The sequence below is a fragment of the Salmo salar genome, chromosome 05 (genome assembly GCF_965601325.2).
Source record: "Salmo salar chromosome 05, fSalSal1, whole genome shotgun sequence".
In the NCBI taxonomy this organism is placed as follows: Eukaryota; Metazoa; Chordata; class Actinopteri; order Salmoniformes; family Salmonidae; genus Salmo; species Salmo salar.
Genome location: NC_138295.1, coordinates 18,193,111 through 18,212,340, shown reverse-complemented (window position 1 = coordinate 18,212,340; position 19,230 = coordinate 18,193,111). Strand labels below are relative to the sequence as shown.

Below are 19,230 nucleotides of genomic sequence, written 5' to 3'. Positions count from 1 at the left end.
CAACTTGAGGCCAGGGAGTCATTAAAACACTCTGCACCCCATGTTTTTCAGCACCCCTCACTCACTCTCAAACTTGACACGACACGCAATAGTGGAATCAGTGAAAAACAAACATTGGATGATTTGGGTTGAGACCAGAGGAACAGTGTTTATTTAGGAATCCATGACACCAGGAAGAGTTAATGCGGTCATAAAAAAATCACTCTGAAACACAATCTGTGACTAATAAGACACTGAAACAAGGCATTATGGTAAGTGTCAGTTGGCAGTCAACATAGCAATAAATTAAATACAATTTCCTCATCTCAGAGATTGAAGCTGCCCACATGGGCAATAAATCTAATATTTCCATAGTATAATTAACATTCCTAAAATTCATTTGTTAACATCAGACAAGGGTACAATTAAATACAATTTTAGAAAGTCATTATATGACTTCATTTTCAAGTTTTTCTTGATTCCATGTCCTTTCAATAAAAAAATATACATTATACAGTGCATTCAGAAAGTATTCAGACCCCTTCCCTTTTTCCACATTTTGTTACATTACAGCCTTAATCTAACATTTTTAAATAAAAAAAATTCTCAATATACAAATAACACGCCATAATGACAAAGCGAAAACAGGTTTTTAGAAATCTTTGCAAATGTATAAATTAAAAAAAGAAATACCTTATTAACATACAGTATTCCGACCCTTTGCTATGAGACTCGAAATTGAGCTCAGGTGCATCCTGTTTCCATTGATCATCCTTGAGATGTTTTGACAACTTGGATTCCACCTGTGGTAAATTCAATTGATTAGACATGATTTGGAAAGGCACACACACCTGTCTATATAAGGTCCCACAGTTGACAGTGCATGTCAGAGCAAAAACAAAGCCATGAGGTCGAAGAAATAGTCCGCAAAGCTCCAAGACAGAATTATGTCGACGCACAGATCTGGGGAAGGATACCAAAACATTTCTGCAGCATTGAAGGTCCCGGAGAATCCCATCATTCTAAAATGGAAGAAGTTTGGAACCACCAAGACGCTTCCTAGACCTGGCCACCCGGCCAAACCGAGCAATCGGGGGAGAAGGGACTTGGTCAGGGAGGTGACCAACAATACGATGGTCACTCTGACAGAGCTCCAGAGTTCCTCTGTAAAGATGGGAGAAACTTCCAGAAGGACAACCATCTCTGCAGCACTCCACCATTCAGGCTTTATGGTAGAGTGACCAGACGGAAGCCACTCCTCAGTAAAAGGCACATGGCAGCCCGCTTGGAGTTTGCCAAAAGGCACCTAAAGACTCTCAGACCATGAGAAACAAGATTCTCTGGTCTGATGAAACCAAGATTGAACTCTTTGGCCTGAATGCTAAGTGTCACGTCTGGAGGAATCCTGGCACCATACCTACGGTGAAGCATGGTGGTGGCAGCATCATACTGTGGGATGTTTTAAAGCAGCAGGGACTGGGAGACTGGTCGGGATCGAGGGAAAGATGAACAGAGCAAAGTACAGAGAGATCCTTGATGAAAACCTGTTCCAGAGCGCTCAGGACCTCAGACTGGGGAGAAGGTTCATCTTCCAACAGGACATTGACCCTAAGCCCACAGCCAAGACAATGCAGGAGTGGCTTCGGGACAAGTCTCTGAATGTCCTACTGTGGCCCAGCCAGAGCCCGGACTTGAACCCGATCAAACATCTCTGGAGAAACCTGAAAATAGCTGTGCAGCAACACTCCCCATCCAACCTGTCAGAGCTTGAGAAGAACTACAGAGAAGAATGCCAAAGGTGCTTTAACAAAGTACTGGGTAAAGGGTCTGAATACTATGTAAATGTCATATTTCAGTTTTTAGTTTTTTATAAAGTTGCAAACATTTCTAAAAACCTGTTTTTACTTTGTCATTATGGGGTATTGTGTGTAGATTGATGAGGGGGAAAAAACGATTTAATCAATTTTAGAATAAGGCTGTAATGTAGCAAAATGTGGAAAAAGTCAAGGGGTCTGACTACTTTCCGAATGCACTGTATCTGGGAACAGTTTTCCCTCATCATATGACCAGGAAATGCTCTAGGCCCGAAATATTGCCTATAGGTATCATTGTCAGGAAAAACTTTATGACTGTATTTGGCTCCACCATGGGCCCAGTAGCGGTGTCAAGAGTTCCATGATATCATTGACACAGAGGCACAATGACTGAATCCCATTAGTTCAAGTGCAGCTGTGCACAGCACCCCCTATCCGTCATTAAGGGATTTTACCTTTGATTTGTCTTCAGTACGCAACACTGTACTGCATCTCCAGTGGGCAAATTCACACTGTCATATGAACCCCCATCAGACTGCCTCTGAACGGGCCTGGGGGAAAACAGCATGTCACTGCCAACCAATTAGCAACTGGCTAACAGGAGTCTTGGTTCCATCCAACAGAGGAAGAGATGTGCTGCAAACGACCAGGTCCTACGGCTGTTAGTCTTGTGATACCAGACCAAACCTCCACAAACTTATTCTCCTTCTGAAGAAACCTAGAACGGCTGGGGTCGACTTTCTACTGTGACAAAGACATGTACCCCATATGCTGTTCCAGTTTCACCCAGGCATTACATACTATGTTGTTACAATATCCCAGCTAATACACATCTTCTTTTTTACTCCTCAGCTTAGTATCCGAGGTCCAAGCAAATGTCAGCTGTGCACATCATCAACATTTGCCCCAATGTTATTTTCTTTGAAAGCTAACTACTCCTAACACATTCAACCATTCACTCCCCTTCCTGACTGACTCCATTCTTCTTCATTGGCCTTCCGCCAACTCAATCCACCTTGTTTTAAGGTGTACTCTTATTCTACGAAACTCCTACTTGTCCTCTCCACTGTTGCGAGTGATTTTGTATTTCTCCAGGAAGTCTGCATGTTTCTGTCTGAGAATCTCCGTCTGCTTCTTAAACCCGTTCACTCTGCAAATCAAAATGAAGAAATCAGGTCCAGTCTCGGCTATATCCTACAAACAAATCATATTAATACATACTCGATGCAATGTTGATAATTACCACTACCGTAACTAGAACAGTGTAGTAACACATGTAATAAACACTTATAACACGTTTGAATTGTCACACACCTTGCCCTTTCTTTGGACTCGTTGTAGATCTGTGTGATGACCCTGTCCTTCTCGTCCATGAAGTTGTTATGGACTGACTCCAACTTTCTGTGTGACAGGAAGACAGATAGACCTGTCAGACAACACAGACCTACACACAGTGGAATATCATTGCCAGTTCAATTGGTATTTTGATTATTATTCATGTTTTATTATTCTGTACTAGTACAAATAGTCATACCAGGAAAAGTTGAATCTCTACAAATAATAAAAGTGCTTTCAAGTCATCGTGCCAAAACACAGATTACCAGATATATGACAGCACAACCTGGGTCTGAGCCAGGGGCACCTGTGCCTACAAAACAGACAGTTATCGGAGTCTACAGACTATTTAGTCTAGACAATGAATGAGTAAAAACATAGTAATAGCAGTAATAGTCAAATGTCACATTTTGGCACATTACTCAGAAATGCATTTGAGTGACAGAAGTACTGCATGTCTTATTTAATTATGTGCTGAGAGTGTAAATACATAGAGTATTAATGTCCAAGTACCAGTTTCACTCTGGTCTTTTCCCATATTACCTGAGGAGAACGTGAGCGCTGACGCTCAGTCCCATGATGTTACCTGAAGAGAACGTGAGTGCTGATGCTCAGGCCCATGATGTTACCTGAAGAGAACGTGAGCGCTGATGCTCAGGCCCATGATGTTACCTGAAGAGAACGTGAGTGCTGATGCTCAGGCCCATGATGTTACCTGAAGAGAACGTGAGCGCTGACGCTCAGTCCCATGATGTTACCTGAAGAGAACGTGAGTGCTGATGCTCAGGCCCATGATGTTACCTGAAGAGAACGTGAGTGCTGATGCTCAGGCCCATGATGTTACCTGAAGAGAACGTGAGTGCTGATGTTCAGGCCCATGATGTTACCTGAAGAGAACGTGAGTGCTGATGCTCAGGCCCATGACGTTACCTAAAGAAGAGAACGTGAGCGCTGATGCTCAGGCCCATGACGTTACCTGAAGAAGAGAACGTGAGCGCTGATGCTCAGGCCCATGATGTTACCTAAAGAAGAGAACGTGAGCGCTGATGCTCAGGCCCATGACGTTACCTGAAGAAGAGAACGTGAGCGCTGATGCTCAGGCCCATGACGTTACCTGAAGAAGAGAACGTGAGCGCTGATGCTCAGGCCCATGACGTTACCTGAAGAAGAGAACGTGAGCGCTGATGCTCAGGCCCATGACGTTACCTGAAGAAGAGAACGTGAGCGCTGATGCTCAGGCCCATGACGTTACCTGAAGAAGAGAACGTGAGCGCTGATGCTCAGGCCCATGACGTTACCTGAAGAAGAGAACGTGAGCGCTGATGCTCAGGCCCATGACGTTACCTGAAGAAAAGAACGTGAGCGCTGATGCTCAGGCCCATGACGTTACCTGAAGAAGAGAACGTGAGCGCTGATGCTCAGGCCCATGACGTTACCTGAAGAAGAGAACGTGAGCGCTGATGCTCAGGCCCATGACGTTACCTGAAGAAGAGAACGTGAGCGCTGATGCTCAGGCCCATGACGTTACCTGAAGAAGAGAACGTGAGCGCTGATGCTCAGGCCCATGACGTTACCTGAAGAAGAGAACGTGAGCGCTGATGCTCAGGCCCATGATGAGCATACAGTAGCTAACTATTCTAAAGTTCCTCTTCCTCTTCCTCTCCCACGCCTCGGCTGTGGTCTCCTGAGGCTGAGAGTGTTTGAACTGATCCCAGTAGCGCATACTCTCCTGAGCTTCCGCCCTGAGAGAGGTAGACAGAGAGAGAGAAAAGGGGAATAAAACTCTTGAGATTTGTGTATGAACTCACACAGGGCTGTTTGTGCGTGTGTCAAATAAAATACAATTCTATTGGTCACATACACATATTTAGCAGATGTTATTGTGGGTGTAGCGAAATGCATTTGTTCCTAGCTCCAACACTGCAGTAATATCTAACAATACACACAAATCTAAAAAGTAAAAGAATGGAACTAAGAAATATTAGGATGAGCAATTTCACAGTCCAGAGTATATATACAGTAAATCAAATCAAGTCAAAAGTTTGGATACACAATCTCATTCAACGGTTTTTCTTTGTTTGTACTATTTTCTACATTGTAGAATAATAGTGAAGACATACAAACTATGAAATAACACATATGGAATCCTGTAGTGACCAGGAAAGTGTTAAACAAATTCAAATATATTTTATATTTGAAATTCTTCAAAGTAGCCAACCTTTGCCTTGATGACAGCTTTGCACACCCTTGGCATTCTCTCAACCAGCTTCATGAGCTAGTCACCTGGAATGCATTTCAATTAATAGGTGTGCCTTGTTAAAAGTTAATTTGTGGAATTTCTTTCCTTCTTAATGCATTTGAGCCAATCAGTTGTGCTGTGACAAGGTAGGGGTGGTATACAGAAGATAGCATCTGTGAATGTATTGTAATGTTTTTAAAATGGTATAAACTGCCTTAATTTTGCTGGACCTCAGGAAGAGCAGCTGCTGCCTTGGCAGGAACTAATGGGGATCCATAATAAATACAAATACAGTATATACAGTGCCGTGAAAAAGTATTTTCAAATTTTCTCTACTTTTGCATATTTTTGATACTGAATGTTATCAGATTTTCAACCAAAACCTAATTAGATAAAAATAACCTGAGTTTACAAATAAACAAAATTGATACTCGTTTTATTTATTTACTTAACAAAGTTGTGCAACACCCAATTCCCCTGTGTGAAAAAGTAACTTCCCCCCCACCTTTAGCTGCAATGATTCCAACCAAATACTTCCTGTAGTTGTTGATCAGTCTCTAACATCGCTGTGGAGGCATATTAGCCCACTCTTGCATGCAGAACTGCTTTAACTCAGCGACATATGTGGGTTTTCAAGCATGAACTGCTCGTTTCAAGTCCTGCCACAAATTCTCAATTGGGATTAGGTCTGGACTTTGAATAGGCAATTCCAAAACTTCAAATGTGTATATTTTTAGCCATTTTTATGTAGAATCATTGTCTTGCTGCATGACCCAGCTGTCCTTCAGCTTCAGCTCACAGACGGATGGCCTGACATTCTCCTGTAGAATTCACTGATACAGAGCAGAATGTATGGTTCCTTCAATTAAGGCAAGTCATCCAGGTCCTGAGGCAGCAAAGCATCCCCAAACCATCACACTACCACCAACACCATGGAATGCAGTGTTTGGTTTTCACCAGGAATAATGGGACACGTGTGTGTGTGTGTGTGTGTGTGTGTGCATGCATGGGTTAGTCCCTGCTTGCTTGAGTGTGTGCACATTTGTTTATGTACCTGGGGTTGTATGTGGAGGTGGGTCTGAAGGCCTGTCCCCCGGTGTAAGGGTGCCGTAGCCGCAGGTCGTACTCTCTCCTGGACACCTCCTTACTCAGCACCCTGTAGGCCTCGTTCAGCTCCACAAACTGGCCATGCAGCCCCGGGTTAGACGGGTCACTGTCTGGGTGCATCTGGTAGAGAGACAGGGGGCAGTGAGGATTAGTGATGAAAAAGCAGTAGATACCAGCACACTGTTGAATGCTCCCGCTGTTTCAGTCAGTGCTAAATGGATGTGTGTACACTATATTTGAGCAGTCAGGATGAGGATTAGGACAAACCAGGGTTACTACTGTACATGCATACATACAGATAGATATAAACTTACTGTGTAGCTACAAACTGCAGAAAACTCATGTACTGACATAATACAACACACACACAATACAAATATGTACTGGTAAATATACTGTACATCCCTGTTAACATAGAGATCCTCACAACACCAAAACAAACAGTACAACAGTGAGCTCCAAAAGTATTGGGACAGTGACACATTTGTTGTTTTGGCTCTGTACTCCAGCACTTTGGATTTGAAATGACACGAGTATGAGACCCTCAGCTTTAATTTGAGGGAATCTTCATCCATATCGGGTGAACCGTTTAGAAATTACAGCACTTTTTATACATAGTCCCCCCCATTTTAGGGGACCAAAAATATTGGGACAAATTCACTTATATGTTTATTAAAGTAATCAAAAGTTTAGTATTTGGTCCCATATTCCTAGCACGCAATGATTACATCTCGCTTGTGACTATCATTTTGGAGTCACTGTCCTTGTAAGAACAGAATGTCTCTTCTACATTAATGTGGATGTTACCATGATTACGGGCAGTCCTGAATGAATCGTGAATAATGATTAGTGAGAAAGTTAGATGCACAAATATCATAACACCCCCAAAAAATGCTAACATCCCCTGTTATTGTAACGGTGAGAGGTTAGCATGTCTTGGGGGTATGATATTTGTGTGTCTAACTTTCTCACTCACGATTCATTCAGGATAATCCATAATCATGGTAGCAGCCACATTAATATAGTGTTTAGAAACATATTCTATTCCTATTTACAATAAATGTGACTCCAAAATGACAAAACATTATTTACCATTAATTTCTATTGGGCACAAAATTATCTGAAACACAACCAAAACAAACAGCAAATGCATCCAACAAGTTTGTTGTTTCACAAACTTAACGTAATCATGTTTTTGACTACTTTAATAGACATAAGTGAATTTGTCCCAATATTTTTGGTCCCCTAAAATGGGGGTTACTATGTACAATACATGCTGTAATTTCTAAAAGGTTCAACCGATATGGATGAAAATGCACATTAACCTCATAGTCACTGTATCATTTCAAATTCAAAGTGTTGGAGTACAGTGCCAAAACAAAACGTGTCACTGCCCCAATACTTTTGGAGCTCACTGTATATTTATACATGAACAAGGTGGGAATGTGATGTTGGAAGATAGAAAAATACTGTGGAAGAGTGCACTCATGTGGTTGGAGAGAGAAGCTGCAATTCCTTATAAACCATAATTGCATGCAACAATAAACCCTAAATATGTGCTGCTTAAACCATTAAACCATGTGCCTTTTATGAATTTACTAAGTATTTAAAGCTTTAAGTTGATAGGTTAGGAGATTGTTGTACCTTTTTGGATTTATCGAAAAATGCATTCTTGATTTGCTCCAGTGTGGCATCAGGTTTTACACCAAGAAGGTCGTAGTGGTTAAATGCCGCTCTGCAATGAGACACAATGAATGCTAATTATACAGGATAACAACACACAGTACTGGGACCACATACAGTACAGTATTGGAACCATGGACTCAACAATGCCTAACAGACCACAATCATCAACATACTAGTGTAAGTACAGTGTAATTAGACAAGTGTCAAATGCACACAAACACACCGGCATGCACATTGTATAGCTGTGCACAAAGGTAAATACTGTAGAGGGAGAGAGCATACCTGTGCACAGAGCTCTGAAAGAGCAGGCGCAGTCCGCTCTTGCAGCACCATAGACAGCTCTGACAAAGACGCAGCTGGGCCTCCAACTGCATGGTGGGAAGTATTGTTGCCTATAGAGTTTACAAAACAAATGACCTACGGAGAAGAAAAGACGTAGGAAAATATCAGTAGTGGCAAGTATAAAAACTATATCTGGGGATGAGTTATCAATCATTTGCCTATTGCATCAAAGACATTTACAAATACTTTCCCCATATAATGTGATAATAGGGTGCCGTTGTCACATATACCGTTCAGTCAGTAGGATGTCATTGAAAAGACAGCGGTCAGCAACAGGACAAAGAGGAGAGTCCACTCAGTCACTGCAACACAACAAGAGCAAAGAGGGCGTCATATATTTTGCAGGCTTTGAGCATAGTCAACATAGCTAGTCTTTTTTTTACTTGATAAATATAGTCAACATAGCTAGTCTTTTTTTTACTTGATAAATATAGTCAACATAGCTAGTCTTTTTTTTACTTGATAAATATAGTCAACATAGCTAGTCTTTTTTTTACTTGATAAATATAGTCAACATAGCTAGTCTTTTTTTTACTTGATAAATATAGTCAACATAGCTAGTCTTTTTTTAACTTGATAAATATAGTCAACATAGCTAGTCTTTTTTTTACTTGATAAATACAGTCAACATAGCTAGTCTTTTTTTTACTTGATAAATATAGTCAACATAGCTAGTCTTTTTTTTACTTGATAAATATAGTCAACATACCTAGTCCCTTGAATCTTTCCACTGAGATTGACGCTTGGCCAATTTAAAGTTAGAAGACACTAGTCACAGCATGAATACAACAACAGTTCAGTCATTATCTACAGTAATTCACAGCAAGTTACACGTTGTCCTGTCCCTTGCAAATCAACTAACTACTTACTCCAGTGATTATGTTCTGAGCATTTGTTAGCTGTCCTGGCTAGTTAGCTAGTGTGGAGAAGCATTAAACAAACGTGATAGTATCTGTAGCTATACACTTGTGGACATAGCTGGCTACCCAGTTAACCTACTTTATACATATACCTTTAGTTATTATCGGTCGAAATTGTACAGTCAACACACAGTGTAAATGTACTCTAGTTAGCATGGCTAGCTAGCTAACGAGGTAGAATTTAGCCAGTAGTAGCTAACGTTAGCTAGCTAACTCAACTAAAGAGACTGTTGACCTATGATTTCATGTGGCAAAAACACACTAGTATTTTAACAAAAGACAGAGTCAAGGGTAAAGAAGCACAGACGTACCAAAATACTGCATTTTCTTCGTTTCATAACAAAAAAATAATGGGAACGGGTTGTTACATAAGTGTCTTTTACAGAGTGCAGTGCCGCTGTCTGCAACATTGTTGTCTGGGTAGGGTAGTTTTTAGTAAGGAACGCTGTAGCAAAAATTATTGGACAAATTCAGGACGATAGTACCCAGTTTTATTCCCTTCTAAACGTTTATTCCATACTGAACACAACCATACGCTACTAAACTTTTTTTATTTTGACGGTTAAACCCCTTTCATGCCTTTCCATTCTCTACAAGAGATGCATCAAGTGGATTGTTTTTTCTTGCTAACAGCAATTATGTACATTAAATCAAAAGTGTGTTCAATTACGTATTAGGGAAACGTGTTGTTCAGTACAAACCGTTCCGCAACGTAGCAAATGTTCAAGCGAACTGAACACACCTCTGCTGTGAGAGTGGGAGAGGCAGACCTGATTGTTATGACCCTCTATCCCCAAAACCACTTCCTGGACTTACTTTTGTTTAAACTTGAGACCACACATTTGTGTCTCTCACCAACCATTTTTTAACATGTTTATGACTTTACCAAACGCTCAAGGCTTTAGTTCAGTCAGCGCCGACTCCAGAAATTGTAACGAAACATGTTTGTTGTTCAGGCTTGACTTTACTTGTTTATGCTAGAGCGGTGGAGGGAACGGTATGTGGTAAGCATCTTTATAACTAGATCTATTTCTGTGTACGTTACCTTGTCAGGACAAGGGGTTGTTTATTTCAAACGGTCAAACGAATATTGTCGAGAAACTGATTTAACATCTCCATAGAGGGACTCTGGAGCTCTGTCAGAGTGACCATCGGGTTCTTGGTCACTTCCCCGACCAAGACCCTTCTCCCCCGATCGATCAGTTTGGCCGGGAGGCCAGCTCTAGGAAGAGTCTTGGTGTTTCCAAAATTCTTCCATTTAAGAATGATGGAGGCCACTTTGCTCTTCGGGACCTTCAAAGCTGCAGATGTTTTTTTGGTACCCTTCCCCAGATCTTTGCCTCACACAATCCTGTCCCGGAGCTCCACGGACAATTCCTTCGACCTCATGGCTTGGTTTTTGCTCTGACATGCACTGTCAACTGTGGGACCTTATATAGACAGGTGTGTGCCTTTCCAAATCATGTCCAAGCAATTGAATTTACCACAGGTGGACTCCAATCAAGTTGTAGAAACATCTCAAGGATGGTCAATGGAAACAGGATGTACCTGAGCTCAATTTGAATGCACTGTATGTGAAATCTAAAGTAACAGAGTCATGATGAAGGGCTACTACCAAGCCAGTTTACTAGCTATTCAGTTTAAAGCAGCTCCACAGCTACAGTTTTCTCCCGATATTGGACTCTTGTACTTTCGGAACATTTTATAAACCGATTCAGCCAGAAAATGAATTCCAATACTTTTCCTGCATGGGACACACTGTTTCCACAACACTTTGAAAAGTGATTTTCGTAGCAGGTTAGGAGAGCATTTTCGCTAACCATTTTCCTAACATTAGTCTACTAACCTGCTACGAAAAAGTCACTTCGGAATCAGAGTGCCATGAAAAGCATCACATTTTACATTTTAGTCATTTAGCAGACGCTCTAATCCAGAGCGACTTACAGTAGTGAATGCATACATTTAATTTCATGCATTTTTTTTGTACTGGCCCCCAGTGAGAATCGAACCCACAACCCTGGCGTTGCACACACCATGCTGGCGTTGCAAACACCATACTCTACCAACTGAGCCACAGGGAAGGCATTTCAGACAGACAACTTCGGTACTCCCGCAACTTTGGTTGAAGGATCTACAATCACGCCTGACGAGCCCGATGAAATCCATGCCTCACTGGAAGCCCGGCCTTCCACAAGTGATAAATGTGAGGCTGGGATTCATTCCTTCAATTATTCCGCTCTTCACCTCGGTGTGAACAGGAATGATTCACACTACTAAACAAACAATTGGAAAACAAGACTGTGTTACGTTGCGCCAACAAAACTTTCCTATAGTGATAGAGCGTGCTCACCCCCTGGACGTTGTGTGCTGAAGGTTGTACTTGTTCTCCTAATTTTCTAACCACAAACAATTTGTTATTCTTCAATTTATTGGTGCAATTAGTAAAAGGACTAAGAAAACAACCGAGACGACGATGGCTAAGCCAGGTTCGGGGACGAGTTTATGCCTCCAGTCATGTGGTTATAGCATTTCTTTGAAAGATACTCACGATCTATGTGTAGTTTGTCTTGGTTTGGAGTGCGCTCAGACTGCCCTCCCTTGAACCAGTCTGTGTGCATATTGCCACGTACTGCATACACACTCCCTGGAAAGACATTCGGAGCAAATGTCTTGTCTGCCTGGGTACGGGGTATGCCTGGGTACGGGGTATGCCTGGGTACGGGGTATGCTGTGGCTGCTCACTGTTGCCAGTTACGGGAGCTACTAGAAGAGAGAGGGCGGTCAGATTCGGTGGGTACCCCCCGCCGCCTTTGTCTGCCTCGGTCAAGCACCACTTGCCTCTGTCCCCAGACTTTTTGATGAAGGGTCCAGTCCCAACTTGGTGATCCGGTTTTACATGGACTTTTGCGACCGGGTTAGCTAAACAAGATTTTTTTTCAACATTTTTTATTTTTTATTTCACCTCTATTTAACCAGGTAGGCCAGTTGAGAACAAGTTCTCATTTACAACTGCGACCTGGCCAAGATAAAGCAAAGCAGTGCGACACAAACAACAACACAGAGTTACACATGGAATAAACAAACATACAGTCAATAATACAGTAGAAAAGTCTATATACAGTGTGTGCAAATGAGGTAAGATTAGGGAGGTGAGGCAATAAATAGGCTGTAGTGGCGAAGTAATTACAATTGAGCAATTAAACACTGGAGTGATAGATGTGCAGAAGATGAATGTGCAAGTAGAGATACTGGGGTGCAAAGGAGAAGAAAAAATAACAATATGGGGATGAGGTAGTTGGATGGGCTATTTACAGATGGGCTATGTACAGGTGCAATGATCTGTGAGCTGCTCTGACAGCTGGTGCTTAAAGTTAGTGAGGGAGATATGAGTCTCCAGCTTCAGTGATTTTTACAATTTGTTCCAGTCATTGGCAGCAGAGAACTGGAAGGAAAGGCGGCCAAAGGAGGAATTGGCTTTGGGGGTGACCAGTGAAATATACCTTCTGGTGCGCGTGCTACGGGTGGGTGCTGCTATGGTGACCAGCGAGCTGAGATAAGGCGGGGCTTTACCTAGCCTAGACTTACAGATGGCCTGGAGCCAGTGAGTTTGGCAACGAATATGAAGCGAGGGCCAGCCAACGAGAGCCTACAGGTTGCAGTGGTGGGTAGTATATGGGGCTTTGGTGACAAAACGGATGGCACTGTGATAGACTGCATCCAATTTGCTGAGTAGAGTGTTGGAGGCTATTTTGTAAATGACATCGACGAAGTCAAGGATCGGTAGGATAGTCAGTTTTACGAGAGTATGTTTGGCAGCATGAGTGGGTCTAGAGGGTCTCCCCCTTTGAAGAGGGGGATGACCGTGGCAGCTTTCCAATCTTTGGGGATCTCAGATGACACGAAAGAGAGGTTGAACAGGCTAGTAATAGGGGTTGCAACAATTGCGGCTGATAATTTTAGAAAGAGAGGGTCCAGATTGTCTAGCCCAGCTGATTTGTACGGGTCCAGATTTTGCAGCTCTTTCAAAACATCAGCTATCTGGATTTGGGTGAAGGAGAAATGGGGAGGCTTGGGCAAGTTGCTGTGGGGGGTGCAGGGCTGTTGACCGGGGTGGAAAGCATGGCCAGCCGTAGAAAATTGCTTATTGAAATTCTCAATTATCGTGGATTTATCGGTGGTGACAGTGTTTCCTAGCCTCAGTGCAGTAGGTAGCTGGGAGGAGGTGCTCTTATTCTCCATGGACTTTACAGTGTCCCAGAACTTTTTGGAGTTTGTGCTACAGGATGCACATTTCTGTTTGAAAAAGCTAGCCTTTGCTTTCCTAACTGCCTGTGTATATTGGTTCCTAACTTCCCTGAAAAGTTGCATATCGCAGGGGCTATTCGATGCTAATGCAATACGCCACAGGATGTTTTTGTGCTGGTCAAGGGCAGTTAAGTCTGGAGTGAACCAAGCGCTATATCTGTTCCTGGTTCTACATTTTTGAACGGGGCATGCTTATTTAAGATGGTGAGGAAAGCACTTTTAAAGAATAACCAGGCATCCTCTACTGACGGAATGAGGTCAATATCCTTCCAGGAAACCCGGTCCAGGTCGATTAGAAAGGCCTGCTCGCTGGAGTGTTTTAGGGAGCGTTTGACAGTGTTGAGGGGTTGTCGTTTGACCGCAGACCCATTACGGATGCAGGCAATGAGGCAGTGATCGCTGAGATCCTGGTTGAGTACAGCATAGCGTGCTAACCAGGTTGGATAACTTACAGAGGCGAGCTAGTTATTACTAGCTATTCCTGCCTCCCCATGGTGGAGTTGCTTGGGTAGCTGTCTTGTCGAGTGTACGTAGTGTTAAGTTGCTTGGTTATTCTAAACGGAACTTGCTGTGGCCAAAGAGGCTAGCTAGCATGCTTAACTTCCGGGAGTGAAACCTGCTAGCTTTCAACTGGCTTTATGGCAACCCCATTCCTATTTTCAGTTCCTGGAGTTGGGGGGAGTGAAGGAAACAGGGTTTGCGTGCACCTCTGATGAAGAAGCAGCCCCCCGAGCACTTGGCTGGGGTGACCCCCGGAGCAAGGGTCCTTGACACGGGTCTGAGTGACCAGTGCGCCCATCAGCAAAAACATGAACTCTTCCCACATAAATGGCTCAATACTGGGATTCATTGCTAATTCCTGGCTGTAGCCCACTAGTCCCTATGAAGTGTCTAGTGGTACAGGTTATGGGCTCCATAGGCGATTAGTTGTTGGTAGTGGAGTTGAGGGAACAAGCAGGGTTGGACAGGACCGCGCTATTATCCCAGACACAGTCTCTGTGGTTCATATTCGCCTCCAAATGAGCCGTCTGTCTCCAGTTTAACACTTTTCGTCCCTGGGAATTAGATTCATTTACAAATCGGCCCTTTCTGTTACAACTGAAAGTGTCCGTTTTTCAGAGCTGTCTGTCCCATTCCCAGCTATTTTACAAAGTGCTTTGTCGCCAGTACCTATGACTGGTCAGTAGGGTAACCTCCATGATAAGTTCCCTGCGTCTATTTTTAATGTGTGCGGTCCAGCACTGGGTGCCAGCTAGTTACCGGAACACATCTTACCACCTAAACCAAGTGAGGCTACTTGTGACAATAGTACCCCCAAGTGGCATGGCCAATCGGGGTACGTCACTGATCCCCGAAGCACGTGTGCCCAGAGTGGAACGGGCTGTAAGCAAACCTTGGCACATTAAACACATTTCAACTGAGTTCCACATTGTTCACGGGTGTTAAGTGTTGTCTCCCGTATGTGAGTTCGATGAAACATGTTCAGACACACGGTTGTCAAGAGTGGTGGAAATGGAAGAAGAACCAAACTCTCCCAGTCAAGAAGGTGGCGTCCCGCTCCTTCAGATGGTACTTCACGGGAGTCTCGCTGTTTGCGCCAACCAATGGTGTGCATGCGCAGTATCGCCCTGGATCAGGCAAACAGTAATGTCAGGGTACAGGCTACATTTTGTTGTGCGTCCCCCACACTTTTGCAGCTTCATCACATCTACGGTTCCCGAGGCCTCAGTGCCCGTTTTGAGGGAGGAAATATCCTCCCGTTTCCAAAAGCAAGCACTCCGAGTGGTTGCTATGTCGAAGATCCGGGACTGCTGGTACAGCTGATATTCCTGGTTATGAAAAGGACGGGACTTTGCGTCCCATTCTAGGCCTACATGCCCTCAACAAGCACCTCGGAGTCTACAAATTCAGAATGCTATTACAGCGATTGGCTGGTGGCGGGGGAGGCAAGGGGGAAAGCAGTGTTGTACACAACCATGCTACTGTCCCGTATTCAGTCTCTAGGCTTCATAAGAAACCCCAAAAAAGCTGTCTGACTCCATCTCAGCGCATTCCGTTTCTGGGTCTTTAGCTAGACTCACTCGCGTATCCCACTTTTCTATCCCCACGGAGGGTGGGGTGTGCTGTACAATGGTAACTCGATTCAGGGGGTAGGGACACTGATGTCAATTACCCGAGTATCTGGCACTCAGGCGCTTCCCCCTGTTTTTGTCAGGCTGGCTTGTGCTGGTCAGAACCGGTGTGCATCAACCTCCTTTTTTTTGTACAAATTCATTTGAGTTTTCTTAAAAAACATACATAAACAAAGACAATAGACAACTTAACATTTATGTAAATTAATTTCTACAAACATTGATGACATCACACTTGCTCAGATCAAGTCAAATCAAATGTTGTGCTGAATACAACAGGTCTAGACCTTACAGTGAAATGCTTACTTACGAGCCCCTAACCAAAAGTGCAGTTAAAAAAAAAATATATGGATAAGAATTATAGATAAAAGTAACAAGTAATCAAAGAGCAGCAGTAAAAAAATAACAATATATTCAGGGGGTTGCCGGTACAGAGTCAATGTGCGGGGGCACTGGTTAGTTGAGGTAGTATGTACATGTAGGTAGAGTTATTAAAGTGACTATGCATAGATGACAACAGAGAGTGGCAGTGGTGTGGAGAGGGGAGGGGGGGCAATGCAAATAGTCTGGGTAGCCATTTGACTAGATGTTCAGGAGTATTATGGCTTTAGGGTAGAAGTTGTTTAGAAGCCTCTTGGACCTAGACTTGGCGCTCCGGTACCACTTGCCGTGCGGTAGCAGAGAGAACAGTCTATGACTAGGGTGGCTGGAGTCTTTGACAATTTTTAGGGCCTTCCTCTGACACAGCCTGGTATAGAGATCCTGGATGGCAGGAAGCTTAGCCCCAGTCATGTACTGGGCCGTTCGCACTACCCTCTGTAGTGCCTTGCCGTTGGAGGCAGAGCAGTTGCCATACCAGGCAGTGATGCAACCAGTCAGGATGCTCTCCATGGTGCAGCTGTAGAACATTTTGAGGATCTGAGGACCCATGCCAAATATTTTCAGTCTCCTGAGGGAGAATAGGTTTTGTCGTGCCCGCTTCACGACTGACTTGGTGTGCTTGGACCATGTTAGTTTGTTGGTGATGTGGACACCAAGGAACTTGAAGCTCTCAACCTGCCTCACTGCAGCCCTGTCGATGAGAATGGGGGTGTGCTCAGTCCTCTTTTTCCTGTAGTCCACAATCATCTCCTTTGTCTTGATCACGTTGAGGGAGAGGTTGTTGTCCTGGCACCACACGGCCAGGTCTCTGACCTCCTCTCTGTAGGCTGTCTCGTTGTTGTCGGTGATCAGGCTTACTGCTGTTGTATCATCGGCAAACTTAATGATGGTGTTGGAGTCATGCCTGGCCGTGCAGTCATGAGTGAACAAGGAGTACAGGAGAGGGCTGAGCATGCACCCCTGAGGGGCCCCTGTGTTGAGGATCAGCGTGGCGGATGTGTTGTTATCTACCCTTACCACCTGGGGGTGGCCCGTCAGGAAGTCCAGGATCCAGTTGTAGAAGAAGGTGTTTAGTCCCAGGGTCCTTAGCTTACTGATGAGCTTTGAGGGCACTATAGTGTTGAACGCTGAGCTATTGTCAACGAATAGCATTCTCACATGGGTGTTCCTTTTGTCCAGGTGGATAAGGGCAGTGTGGAGTGCAATTGAGATTGCATCATGTGTGGATTTATTGGGACGGTATGCAAATTGGAGTGGGTCTAGGGTTTCTGAGATGATGGTGTTGATGTGAGCCATGACCAGCCTTTCAAAGCACTTCATGGCTACAGTCATGAGTGCTACGGGTCGGTTGTCATTTAGGCAGGTTACCTTGGTGTTCTTGGGCACAGGCACTATGGTGGTCTGCTTAAAACATGTTGGTAGTATAGACTCGGACAGGGAGATGTTGAAAATGTCAGTGAAGACACTTGCTAGTTGGTCAGCGCATGCTCGCAGTACATGTACACGCCCACTAACACCCCTATCAGATCACAGCAAAATCAGTCTTCCTGAACAGAGCAACACTTAATCATGAGACATCAATGCTAAAGGAACTACCTTTCAGTAAAACAAAACAGATTATTGATGAGTTGTGAGGGCGTGTTATAAGCCTAGGCATACTGTACAATTCCCCAACAGAATGAAGTAGAACACATTTTATTGTATTATTGTGTCTCTATGCTATTCCCATTCCCCTAATGTTGAGTGAAATTGAAATCACTGTATTTGTCACTGTCTCTCTTTGACAGACACTAATGTGAGGAGGCACCTGCAGCGAGCGGAGGAGAGGCTGAGCACGGAGTACCAGAAGGAGAAGGCTCTGTACCGGGGCATGTTCTCCTCCAGTCAGAGAGCCGGGGAGGGGGCCAGCGGAGGAGTCACGCAGAATTAAGTTCCCATCAGGAGGGATGTTCTGTTGTTCTGACCCTGACTGAGGATGGAGAAGAGCACTGGAGAAGAAAGAGGAACCAAGCTTGGACTGGACACCTGAGAAGAGTTACAGCACGTTTCAGGGAATCGGTCTGAGTAAGGTGCTGCGCAGGTTTGCTAATATGGATCACATAGTGACTAGTTATTTACGAGGCAAGATTATTCCTTTTTTATAGATAATTGATTCTGTGCAGAGGCTTGATCAGGCTGATCCTACTGAAGAGCCTGTTATGCTATAGAGAATATTTGTGCCTGATGACCAACAGGGAGATGGAGCTAAATTGTTGGAGTTTCAGCATAAGGGTTGAAGGTCAAAGCGAGGGTGCTAAAGAGAGACTATTTGTGCACTGTTCACCTCAGTCCTGTTATGCCTTCTGAAAGTGGTTGTTTCTGGTCGCATAATCACTCATGTTCCTTTTTGTGTACAAAATGTTTTGATTAAACTTAAATCTTTTTTGAAATTACAGCCTTTACTACAGCGATATACCAAACATTAGGAACACCTTCCTCATATTGACTTTTGTCCTCAGAACAGCCTCAATTCGTCGGGGCATGGACTCTCCAACGTGTCAAGCATTCCACAGGGATGCTGGCCCATGTTGACTCTAATGCTTCCCACAGTTGTTAAGTTGGCTGGATGTCCTTTGTGTGGTGGACCATTCTTGATACACACAGAAAACTGTTGAGCGTGAAAAACCCAGCAGCGTTGCAGTTCTTGACACAAACCGGTGCGCCTGGCACTTACAACCATACCCTGTTCATAGGCACTTATCTTGTCTTGCCCATTCAACCTCTGAATGGCACTCATAAACAATCCATGTCTCAATTGTTTCAAGACTTATAAATCCTTCTTCAACCTGTCTCCTTCCCTTCATCTACACTGATTGAAGTGGATTTAACAGTTTACATCAATAAGGGATCATAGCTTTCACCTGGTCAATCTATGTCATGGAAAGACACTGTTCATAATGTTTTAGACCCTCAGTGTGAAGTGTTGGAGGTGGATGGAAGTATTCACACAG

The 19,230-nt window shown here is 43.7% G+C and overlaps 1 protein-coding gene across 3 annotated transcripts; it reads right to left on the bottom strand.

The window, feature by feature from the left end:
* Window positions 1-122: 122 nt before the first annotated feature.
* dnajc4 (DnaJ (Hsp40) homolog, subfamily C, member 4) lies at window positions 123-9,875 on the bottom strand. Of its 3 annotated transcripts, none has more exons than XM_014198958.3 (9): window positions 9,734-9,869; window positions 9,212-9,270; window positions 8,733-8,804; window positions 8,443-8,577; window positions 8,119-8,209; window positions 6,422-6,594; window positions 4,703-4,870; window positions 3,108-3,194; window positions 123-2,943 (listed from the first exon to the last, which is right to left on the bottom strand). In XM_014198958.3, the coding sequence occupies exons 4-9, from the start codon at window positions 8,532-8,534 to the stop codon at window positions 2,844-2,846; spliced, it is 711 nt and encodes a 236-aa protein (XP_014054433.1). In that variant the 5' UTR covers window positions 8,535-8,577; window positions 8,733-8,804; window positions 9,212-9,270; window positions 9,734-9,869; the 3' UTR covers window positions 123-2,843. The 3 variants fall into 3 exon arrangements, with proteins under 3 accessions (XP_014054433.1, XP_014054435.1, XP_014054434.1); XM_014198960.3 differs by having other exon boundaries at window positions 9,212-9,244; window positions 9,734-9,855; XM_014198959.3 differs by lacking the exon at window positions 9,212-9,270 and having other exon boundaries at window positions 9,734-9,875.
* Between the last annotated feature and the right edge of the window lie 9,355 nt (window positions 9,876-19,230).